This window comes from Cherax quadricarinatus, chromosome 22 (assembly GCF_038502225.1).
Source record: "Cherax quadricarinatus isolate ZL_2023a chromosome 22, ASM3850222v1, whole genome shotgun sequence".
NCBI classification, from domain to species: Eukaryota; Metazoa; Arthropoda; class Malacostraca; order Decapoda; family Parastacidae; genus Cherax; species Cherax quadricarinatus.
The window spans coordinates 28,626,917-28,639,272 of NC_091313.1; the positions used below are offsets into that span (position 1 = coordinate 28,626,917).

The following is a 12,356-nucleotide window of genomic DNA, read 5'->3' on the forward strand; positions in this document are numbered from 1 at the left end:
ATAACCAATGTTCCTGGCACATTTGAAGTGTATCATTTAGAAAAATAGGTAAATCTTGTGCTAAAATGTTCATGAATATGACACAGGTGCAACACCTGGGTATCTTTATTGCCAAAATGCTTCACCTGCACAATAGGCTTCTTCAGTCGAATATAACAGGAGACTGTAGCAGTAGATTTGAGGTGATCGTATTTGCTTGGACCCTCTTTTCTGCAATGTTTCGAGCTCCTGATGATGTGTTGATTGCATAATGTAAGGCCTAGAGCTATCATTCAACTCCCCCGTGGTTGTGTTGCATCTTGTATCGCTTGTTCGTGATATTTGCGTAATCCTAATGTGTATGGAAATACACTTAGTTGGGCAAGTCATATTAGGCTGGCATGGTACATAGGACAACTTGCTGACCTGTCGGCTGTAGGACTGACTTGCCGTGGTTTTGAATCCCACTTGTTCTGTGATAATACTGCATTGACTAATAATAATAATAATAGTAAATATAAAATGTGCTATGATCATAGACTTGAGGCTGGTGAAGGGTTCTTAATCTAATGGAACCCCTCAAGGAAGGCTCCTTGACGCTGGTGAGGGGCTCTTGATCTAGGGAATTGGATCTGTGCTCCAGTTGGATCTGTGCTCCAGTTCCCTGAATTAAGCCTGAATGCCTTCCATCCCCCCATAGGCGCTGTATAATCCTACGGGTTTAGTGCTTCCCCCATGATTATAATAATAATAATATTTTTTTTTTTTTTTATTATCACACCGGCCGATTCCCACCAAGGCAGGGTGGCCCGAAAAAGAAAAACTTTCACCATCATTCACTCCATCACTGTCTTGCCAGAAGGGTGCTTTACACTACAGTTTTTAAACTGCAACATTAACACCCCTCCTTCAGAGCGCAGGCACTGTACTTCCCATCTCCAGGACTCAAGTCCGGCCTGCCGGTTTCCCTGAATCCCTTCATAAATGTTACTTTGCTCACACTCCAACAGCACGTCAAGTATTAAAAACCATTTGTCTCCATTCACTCCTATCAAACACGCTCACGCATGCCTGCTGGAAGTCCAAGCCCCTCGCACACAAAACCTCCTTTACCCCCTCCCTCCAACCCTTCCTAGGCCGACCCCTACCCCGCCTTCCTTCCACTACAGACTGATACACTCTTGAAGTCATTCTGTTTCGCTCCATTCTCTCTACATGTCCGAACCACCTCAACAACCCTTCCTCAGCCCTCTGGACAACAGTTTTGGTAATCCCGCACCTCCTCCTAACTTCCAAACTACGAATTCTCTGCATTATATTCACACCACACATTGCCCTCAGACATGACATCTCCACTGCCTCCAGCCTTCTCCTCGCTGCAACATTCATCACCCACGCTTCACACCCATATAAGAGCGTTGGTAAAACTATACTCTCATACATTCCCCTCTTTGCCTCCAAGGACAAAGTTCTTTGTCTCCACAGACTCCTAAGTGCACCACTCACTCTTTTTCCCTCATCAATTCTATGATTCACCTCATCTTTCATAGACCCATCCGCTGACACGTCCACTCCCAAATATCTGAATACGTTCACCTCCTCCATACTCTCTCCCTCCAATCTGATATTCAATCTTTCATCACCTAATCTTTTTGTTATCCTCATAACCTTACTCTTTCCTGTATTCACCTTTAATTTTCTTCTTTTGCACACCCTACCAAATTCATCCACCAATCTCTGCAACTTCTCTTCAGAATCTCCCAAGAGCACAGTGTCATCAGCAAAGAGCAGCTGTGACAACTCCCACTTTGTGTGTGATTCTTTATCTTTTAACTCCACGCCTCTTGCCAAGACCCTCGCATTTACTTCTCTTACAACCCCATCTATAAATATATTAAACAACCACGGTGACATCACACATCCTTGTCTAAGGCCTACTTTTACTGGGAAAAAATTTCCCTCTTTCCTACATACTCTAACTTGAGCCTCACTATCCTCGTAAAAACTCTTCACTGCTTTCAGTAACCTACCTCCTACACCATACACTTGCAACATCTGCCACATTGCCCCCCTATCCACCCTGTCATACGCCTTTTCCAAATCCATAAATGCCACAAAGACCTCTTTAGCCTTATCTAAATACTGTTCACTTATATGTTTCACTGTAAACACCTGGTCCACACACCCCCTACCTTTCCTAAAGCCTCCTTGTTCATCTGCTATCCTATTCTCCGTCTTACTCTTAATTCTTTCAATTATAACTCTACCATACACTTTACCAGGTACACTCAACAGACTTATCCCCCTATAATTTTTGCACTCTCTTTTATCCCCTTTGCCTTTATACAAAGGAACTATGCATGCTCTCTGCCAATCCCTAGGTACCTTACCCTCTTCCATACATTTATTAAATAATTGCACCAACCACTCCAAAACTATATCCCCACCTGCTTTTAACATTTCTATCTTTATCCCATCAATCCCGGCTGCCTTACCCCCTTTCATTTTACCTACTGCCTCACGAACTTCCCCCACACTCACAACTGGCTCTTCCTCACTCCTACAAGATGTTATTCCTCCTTGCCCTATACACGAAATCACAGCTTCCCTATCTTCATCAACATTTAACAATTCCTCAAAATATTCCTTCCATCTTCCCAATACCTCTAACTCTCCATTTAATAACTCTCCTCTCCTATTTTTAACTGACAAATCCATTTGTTCTCTAGGCTTTCTTAACTTGTTAATCTCACTCCAAAACTTTTTCTTATTTTCAACAAAATTTGTTGATAACATCTCACCCACTCTCTCATTTGCTCTCTTTTTACATTGCTTCACCACTCTCTTAATTAATCTAATGGAAACAGAGCTCCCCTTCCTTGGATCATAGCTTATTCCTGGGCATTGTATAACTCCAACGAGTGAAGCGCCTCTCATGAAATTAATAATAATTACAATAATAATAATAGGGTTATAATGACTTCTATCAAAAAATCAAAGAAGGTTAATATACAAAAATGGAACATTTTATTTAAAAGCAAATAAATTAATATGATTATTATACAAGTGTAAATATAGTTACAATAAAGTTATAAATAATTGATATGGTCACCCATATTGCTGAATTAGTTACTAATTTCTAAGAACAGAGTTATTCATTTAAGGCACATCAAATGTTGGGAATTTTGATACATGAGGGAGAAAATTTTGGTATGTGAATATGCAGAGAATTTGAATTTTTAATAGACTAATGTTTATATTGTTGTAGGAAAAATGTTCAGACCTGAGTGCATTTTGTGGTGAGGCATATCTTTTGTTGAGTGAATGGTGTGTTTGGATTGCATTTGGTGTTATTGGGGTTGTGGAGTTTTAAGTGTTGGTTATCAATAATATTGTCATATTTTAAGTATGTTCGACATACCTATGTGTATAAAGTTATGTAAAATATATAAAAAATATTGAATACATGACAGTAAAGAGTATTTGTATCATAACTTTATTTTGGAAAAACGTATTTCTGTTTGATGATGGCTTCCCGAGAAAAGCTATTCTTATTTAATACCATAACCTCGCTTTTAATCCTGAACTATAAAGATTTTGCATTTCTCTCTCCCCTCAAGGAAGGTGCCTTGATGCTGGTGAGGGGCTCTTGATCTAGGGAATTGGATCTGTGCTCCAGTTCCCTGAATAAAGCCTGAATACCTTCCACATCCTCCCACAGGCACTGTATGATCCTACCGGTTTAGCACTTCCCCCTTGATTATAAAAATAATGCATCTCTCTCTCTCTCTCTCTCTCTAGTACTTCCATGGTTCCTTCTTTCAGTACCTTGGCATATATTCTCTTGTCTTCACATAGCCCACAACAAAATCAAAATCAATACTGTCTTCTCCCACACATACTCCTCCTATTGATCATCTTAGAATATAATGTAATATAGGCCATACCAGAGTCACTGTATAGGACACACACACTACTACTACCTTACTGTCAGGTTGCACATCAGCAGTGAGAACCAAGTGCTCTAACACACATTCTCTGTATCTCTCTTTAATGCCTTTGAGTCAAGGACACAACTATTTAAGAACTAGCACAGCATTTAAGAGGATCTCAATAAACTCAAGTTTCCATGTAAGATCCACCTCATCTGGTTTAGTTTGACATATAAATTTTATAAATATTTATGTGAAGCACATGTAGCAGAGTCAGCCTTCTTATATTTTCAGCATTTCACATCTTTCTCTTTAGGGTAAAACTTTGTCTAATGAAAGACCCTTGTAGGTTTAGTGCTTCTTTTTTTTTAATATAATAATAATTTTCTAATGAAAGAGGTCACTCTGCTTCATGTGTTTCACATTCTTAGTCCCTGAAGCTGGGTCACCTGTACACAGCTTGGATGGAGAGGTGATTCTGTAAGCTGGTTTTTTTTTTTTATTTCGGGACGTAGGAGAGGGGGAGGGGTACTATCTCCCAAGCACAGTTCTTGGTCGAGATTGGCCCCCATTACACGATAAGAGTAATTCCCTGTGTTGTGTTTAGGTGACTATTATCTACCAAACACAATTCCTTGGCCAGAGAGCAAGCATTTTCTTTGGTTTACAAAGGCAAAGATAGTTCACTATTCCTCAAAAATTCAGAGTTGTATGACTATCAGCAACAGCTCAGCATTTTCTGAAGAGTAAAGTATTTAAATACTTCGTCCTTCAAGAAGCATCTTTGAAGGTGGTGACTGGATTATAGATTTTCTCCGACCTTGAGGTTCTGAAGGGCATTTTTCATATTTTATGTGGAGCATTTGTTTTGATAAGGTAGGCCTGCTCCTTAATGTTTTTCAATAGAAATGACAACCTTTCGAATTAGTAACAATGAACTGAAGATCACATAATGTATACATGCATATAACAATAATGTTATTCATATTAATAATATTACATGTGTAGCTTATTGTGCACATATCGTAATTCTAAAGAGTCCCAGTGCTTCAAACTAAGTATTGTTTTGTATATAAAATGATGGAAAATAGAGTGTACGTATTTATGTTTTCAAGTAAAATAAATGAAATAAGCCCCATTACAAACTGATCTAGCACTTCTTTTTGATTATAATAATAATAATACAAACTGATCTGTGTACTAATGTCTCATACAGATACCTGCCTTTAATTGTTAATAGATTCCTGAAGAAGAGTACACTATATACAGAGAAAGAGCCCATGACAATTAATAGTTAGGTGAAAGTGCATTAATGTATCATGACTTGAATTTTTTTTTTCTTTTTTTTTTTTTATTATTAACACATCGGCCATTTCCCACCAAGGCAGGGTGGCCGGAAAAAGAAAAACTTTCATCATCATCATTCACTCCATCACTGTCTTGCCAGAGGCATGCTTACACTACAGTCATAAAACTGCAACATTAACACCCTTCCTTCAGAGTGCAGACACTATACTTCCCATCTCCAGGACTCAAGTTCAGCCTGCCGGTTTCCCGAATCTCTTCATAAATGTTACCTTGCTTACACTCCAACAGCATGTCAAGTCATAAAATCCATTTGCCTCCATTTGCTCCTATATAACATGCTCATGCATGCTTGCTGGAAGTCCAAACCCCACTCACACTAAACCTCCTTTATCCCCTCCCTCCAACCTTTCCTAGGCCGACCCCTACCCTGCCTTCCCTCCAGTACAGATTTATACACTCTCAACTGCAGAGTGCAGATACTGTACTTCCCATCTCCAGGACTCAAGTCCGGCCTGCCGGTTTCCCGAATCTCTTCATGTTACCTTGCATACGCTCCAACAGCAGGTCAAGTCCTAAAATCCATTTGTCTCCATTTGCTCCTATCTAACATGCTCATGCACGCTGGAAGTCCAAGCCCCTCTCACACAAAACCTCCTTTACCCACTCCCTCCAACCTTTCCTAGGCCGACCCCTACCCTACCTTCCCTCTACTATAGATTTATACACTCTCAAAGTCATTCTATTTCGTTCCAGCCTCTCAACATGTCCAAACCATCTCAATAACCCCTCCTCAGTTTTGGTAATCTCGCACCTTCTAATCTCCAAACTATGGATTCTCTGCATTATATTCACACCACACATTGCCCTTAGACATGACATCTCCACTGCCTCCAGCCTTCTCCTTGTTGAAACATTCACCACCCATGTCTCACACCCATGACTTGAATTACATTTTAGAAATTGTGCAGGTTCACACTAGATGGCATGTTCCGCTGTATGACCCTTGTAGGTTCAGCGCTTCTTTTTGATTATAATAATAATAACAAGATGGCATGCATATAGGTTGCATTGACATCACAAAATCGTATGAAAGGCTCCTTCATCTCACATAGTTCCCCAAATATTTAATATGCTTTCATTTATTCTCTGCATAGCTGCATTTGTAGTTGGTGCAGTCAGCCATCTTGTAAGCAGAATTCTTGAAGATCTCCATGTGCGCTTTGAGCTTCCGTGGCATAAAGAACTCCAGCAGACTGTGGAAGCAACGTGTTCAAAGTTACTAAGGTGACAACAGTGTTATAATATACACAAATAACCCACATTTAGAGGACTGAAACTTAGGACGAGGCTTCGGTCACTCCTGGACCGTGTTATTTGAGTATTGTTCCAGTCATGGTATTGTCCCCCCCCCCCCCTTTTTTTTTTAATATACTTTGCAACGGGATGGGAAATTTCTTGATGATTATGGTAATGTCTTAACAGCAGCTGTCTCGGCAAGGAGTGGAATTTTGATGCATTGAAGTCTTGATACGATTTTGGAGAACCAAACGATTTGTTTTCCTGATATTCTCTAAAGTTTAGACAATAGAAGGAACTGCGATAATGGCGCAATAAATACTATTTTGCTTTTAGGACTTATGTACTATAATTCCAGGAACAACAGCATATTTAAACAAGAGGGTTTAACTGCAGCATAGTTTAACAACAGCATAGTTTAACAGCAGCATAGTTTAACAGCAGCATAGTTTAACTGCAACATAGTTTAACTGTAGCAATTACCAACAGACCCCTTGCTGTCCTCAAGAAGGCACTGGACAGGCACCTAAAGTCAGTACCTGATCAACCTGGCTGTGGTTCGTACGTCAGCTTGCGTGCAGCCAGCAGTAACAGCCTGGTTGATCAGACCCTGATCCACCATGAAGCCTGGTCTCAGACTGGGCCGCGGGGGCACTGACCCCCGAAACCCTCTCCAGGTAAACCTCCAGGTAGCATGGCTTAGCAGCATAGTTTAACATCAGCATAGTTTAGCATAAACATAGTTTAACAGCAGCATAATTTAACACCAGCATAGTTTGACATCAGCATAGTTTAATAGCAACATAGTTTAATAGCAGCATAGTTAATAGCAGCATAGTTTAATAGCAGCATAGTTTAATAGCTTAGTCTAACAGCAGCATAGTTTAATAGCAGCATAGTTTAATAGCAGCATAGTTTAATAGCAGGATATTTAACAGCAGCATAGTTTAACATAAACATAATTTAACAGCAACATAGTTTAACAGAAAATGTTTTATATGTTAATTTTTATTAGTAAATAGCAATAATGCAATGGTGAAATTCATTATAAAATTTTGATAGGACATTCAATAGCAGGACTATGAAAAAAAATCTAGTTAAATTTATTTCGAATTTTAAAGATTAAAGAATCATTGATTAGTGACCAGAAAATCTGATTTCTTAATAACCCTTATGCAGTCGACAGACGTTAAAAATTACTTACTGTACAAGTTGGTTGATTAATTGGGCATAAAACCTACTGACTTCTAGTCGAGAATTATTTAACCTCCAAAAATAGGGAATAAACTCTTGGTGTATATGCACAATTGAGTTTATACACTTCTCAGTGTATTTAATGTGTTTTCCAGAGGCCACATGACTGTCAGTAACTGAGGAGTACTGACCTTAGTGCTGTAGTGTAGCTGGTAGCATATTTGCCAGACTCACAGACCAGCCGTGGCAGACACTCCTCACTCTCCACAGCCTCCGTCACCGCTAGCGTCACCTGCACCAGACATATATGAATGTACAGCTAGCGAAAATAGATAGCGAGGACGACACTATGAATTCAATGTTTTGTTAATTAACGCTTTCATCGTAAATGTAGTGTCTTTCTGGCTCACCGACATGTCTCAGCTCACCCTAACATGACCTTCAAGGATGATGCTGGAGAAGAGCTCTTGACTCAAAGAATTACAACCATCCTTCCCTCTCCTTTCTTTGACCAAGCTTGATTGCTTCTCATTTTTCTAGACTTCGACGGGTTTAGTGCTTCCTTATAATTATGGCACTGGTTACAGGAGTTGTGGAAGTAGTAGTAGTAGTAATTGTAGAAGAAATAGTTGTAGTAATAGTAGTAAAGGTAGTGATAGTAATAGTAGTAGTAATAGTAGTAATGAAAGTAGTAGTAATAGCAGTAGTAGTAAAATTAATAGTAGTAGTAGTAGTAATAATTATAATCCCTCACCTGGTCAATGGTATCCCACGGGACATAGGAGGAGACCAACTCCCTGGCTTTCGGTATGTCAATGTCTGGTTTTTTTACTCCTGGAAAGGTGAAGGGTGGGACAGAGAATTTGGGAACCAGACCAATGTCCTTGAAGGCGATGATACCCAGGAAGATGCAGATGATGATCAGCGGAGCCAGAAGCTGAAGGTTGAGAAACACATTACTGTTCTAAAATTTCAAACATGGCAAAATAAATGGACGGTGAAAATCACACTGAAACGTCGAAATGTGAAGGGAAAAATTTATTTTTGTGTAGACAAAAAAATTTCACTTTCTGCTGCGACATGCAAATGGTTGTGTCAATATCTGGAGTAAACTTATGGGATGTGATGAGATGGGAGAATAGCAGCAAGAATGTGCAGCTGACAAATCCGCAGCAACTGTACTCACCTATTTGTACTCACTTATTTGTGGTTGCAGGGGTCGATTCACAGCTCCTGGCCCCGCCTTTTCGCTGATTGCTACTAGGTCCTCTCTCTCCCTGCCCCATGAGCTCTATCATACCTCGCCTTAAAACTATGTATGGTTCCCGCCTCCACTACGTCACTTTCTAGGCTATTCCACGGCCTGACTACTCTATGACTGAAGAAATACTTCCTAACATCCCTTTGATTCATCTGAGTCTTCAACTTCCAATTAAGAACATAAGAACATAAGAACGAAGGAACACTGCAGAAGGCCTACTGGCCCATGCGAGGCAGGTCCAAGTCCCTACCGGCTTAAGCCAATGCACCCAACCTAGTCAGGTCAGGTCACATTGACTTAAGGGAGGAACACGGCAACCGACCTGTTAGCACAAGCTATCAGGTCTAACTCACACCCACCCACATCTACTCATGTATTTATCCAACCTATTTTTAAAGCTACACAACGTTCTGGCCTCTATAACGGTACTTGGGAGTTTGTTCCACTCATCCACAACTCTATTACCAAACCAGTACTTTCCTATATCCCTCCTGAATCTGAATTTTTCCAACTTAAAACCATTGCTGCGAGTCCTGTCTAGGCTAGATATTTTCAGCACACTATTTACATCCCCTTTATTTATTCCTGTCTTCCACTTATAAACCTCAATCATATCCCCCCTAATTCTACGTCTTTCTAGAGAGTGCAGTTTCAGGGCCCTTAGTCTATCCTCATAGGGAAGGTTTCTGATACATGGGATCATCTTTGTCATCCTCCTTTGTACATTTTCCAGAGAATTTATATCCATTCTGTAATACGGTGACCAAAACTGTGCAGCATAATCTAAATGAGGCCTAACCAAGGATGTATACAGTTGAAGAACAACCTGAGGACTCCTATTATTTATGCTTCTTGATATGAAGCCAAGGATTCTATTAGCTTTATTGCGAACACTTATGCACTGTTGTCTTGGTTTCAGATTACTGCTAACCAGAACTCCTAAATCTTTTTCGCAATCCGTAATATTAAGATCTACATTATTTAGTTTATATGTGGCATGGTTATTGTCCTGTCCAACATTTAGAACTTTGCATTTGTCTATATTAAACTGCATCTGCCACTTCTCCGACCACTGCATCAGTCTATTCAAATCTTCCTGGAGTGCTCGAATGTCCTCGTCAGAATGAATTCGACGGCCTATTTTGGTGTCATCGGCAAACTTGCCGATGTCGCTCTTTATGCCCTCATCTATGTCGTTTATGTAGATTGTGAACAGCAGGGGGCCCAACACTGACCCCTGTGGAACACCGCTCGTGACGCTTCCCCACTCTGATTTCTCCCCATTTATGCAAACTCTCTGCTGCCTATTTGTCAACCATGCCTCTATCCAGGAAAAAATTTCTCCTCCTATTCCATGTGCTTTAATTTTCCTCAATAGTCTCTGATGTGGGACCCTGTCAAAAGCCTTACTGAAGTCCATATACACAATATCATATTCGTTACCATGATCTACCTCCTCAAATACCTTAGTGAAAAAAGTTAATAAATTCGTAAGGCAGGAACGTCCCTTTGTAAAACCATGCTGAGATTCGTTGATTAATTTATACTTTTCAAGGTGGCTACGAACTGCCTCGGCAATTATTGATTCCATAAATTTCCCCACTATGGAGGTTAGGCTTATTGGTCTATAGTTCGAAGCTAAGGACCTGTCACCTGTTTTGAAAATAGGTATCACATTTGCCATTTTCCACTTATCTGGCACCATGCCAGTTTGTAGTGATATGTTGAAAAGATTAGCCAAAGGTGTGCTAAGCTCCTCTTTACATTCCTTTAGAACCCTTGCATACAGTTCATCAGGGCCTGGGGATTTGTTAGGTTTTAATTTATCTATTTGCCTAAGGACCATGTCACTTGTGACCCTAATAGTGCACAGTTTATTATCGTCCTGTTCTACATAATTTATCATTACTGGAATATCACTGGTATCCTCCTGTGTAAAAACTGAGAGGAAGTATGTGTTAAAAATTCTACACATTTCCTTATCACTGTCAGTGAGCTGACCCGAGGAACTTTTGAGTGGGCCTATCTTGTCCCTGATCTTACTTCTGTATACCTGAAAGAATCCTTTTGGGTTAGTCTTCGATTCTCTTGCAACTTTAACCTCATAATCTCTTTTTGCTTTTCTAATTCCCTTTTTTATTTCTCTCTTTAACTGAATATATCGATTTCTTAATTGCCCCTCTCCTCTTTTGATTTGCCTATATATGCCTCTCTTTTGACCAATCAGATATTTTAATCTATTGTTCATCCATTTAGGATCATTTTTGTTTGATCTGATTTCCCTATTTGGAACATAATTTGACTGAGCAGCTAGAACTATGCCCTGGAAAGCATCATATCGGCAACCATCACCACCTACCTGACCCCTAGTCAGGTCATTCCAGTTCAGCCCACCTAAGTAATTTTTCAGTCCTATGAAATCAGCCAAGCGAAAGTCAGGGACGGAGACTTGATTGCCATTATTAGGGGAATTCCATGATATGTTAAAACTGAGTGATTTGTGATCACTCTCCCCAAGCTCATCATTAACCTCAAGATTATTAATTAGTGTTTCCCTACTGGCAAGAACCAAGTCAAGGAGGTTATTTCCCCTAGTTGGCTCTGTCACAAACTGTTTTAAAAAACAATCCTGGATCGTATCAAGAAAGTCACCCGACTCTAAATTTCCTGTCAAATTGCTCCAGTCAATCTGTCTATAGTTGAAATCTCCCATTAGCACAACATTTTCGTATGTAGATGCCTTACGAATTTCGTCCCATAGAAGTTTACTGCACTCCCTATCAAGATTTGGGGCCCTGTAAATCACACCCAAAATTAGTTTTTCTCGGCCCTCGAGAAGCTGTAACCAAACAGATTCAGTGGCTGACGCTTCTAATTTAATATCTTGTCTAACACAACAATTTAAATTGTCTCTGACATACATCGCTACTCCACCACCTTTCCTGTTGACCCTGTCAGTGTGGAATAATTTATAGCCTTGTATGTGACATTCAGAGGGCATCTCTCTATCTTTCAGATTGAGCCAGGTCTCTGTTATAGCAATAATATCTATGTTTCCTGCACTTGCAATTAATCTTAGCTCATCTATCTTATTTCTAACACTCCTGCTATTAGTATAGTAAACCTTAAGGGAGCTAGTCCCTTGCTGCCCTCTGCTGTCCCCCTTTGTTTTCTGACCTGTTCTATTGTCTTTATTTATAACTTCATGCTGAATGCCTTTTATACATTTACTGTTTCCAACCCTAGTGTTGCAACCTGCTTGTTTCCCACACACACCCATACCTCTATCTTCCATCAGTTTAAAATCATAGGCATTTCACCAATGGCCTTCTCCATCGAGTCTGCAAGTGCTACCACCCCTGCCCCAGAGAGATTGTGACCTCTTG

At 40.0% G+C, this 12,356-nt stretch overlaps 1 protein-coding gene across 2 annotated transcripts in view; it reads right to left on the reverse strand.

The window, feature by feature from the left end:
- Positions 1–4,381: 4,381 nt before the first annotated feature.
- Positions 4,382–12,356, reverse strand: part of LOC128689719 (uncharacterized) — a 31,720-nt gene continuing 23,745 nt past the window's right edge. For both annotated transcript variants that reach the window (XM_053778113.2, XM_053778112.2), the window contains exons 4-6: positions 8,464–8,646; positions 7,901–8,001; positions 4,382–6,472 (exon numbers count right to left, since the gene is read on the reverse strand). In XM_053778113.2, the coding sequence (XP_053634088.1) occupies positions 6,355–6,472; positions 7,901–8,001; positions 8,464–8,646 (402 nt within the window). In that variant the 3' untranslated portion in view covers positions 4,382–6,354. The remainder of the gene's footprint in view (positions 6,473–7,900; positions 8,002–8,463; positions 8,647–12,356) is intronic.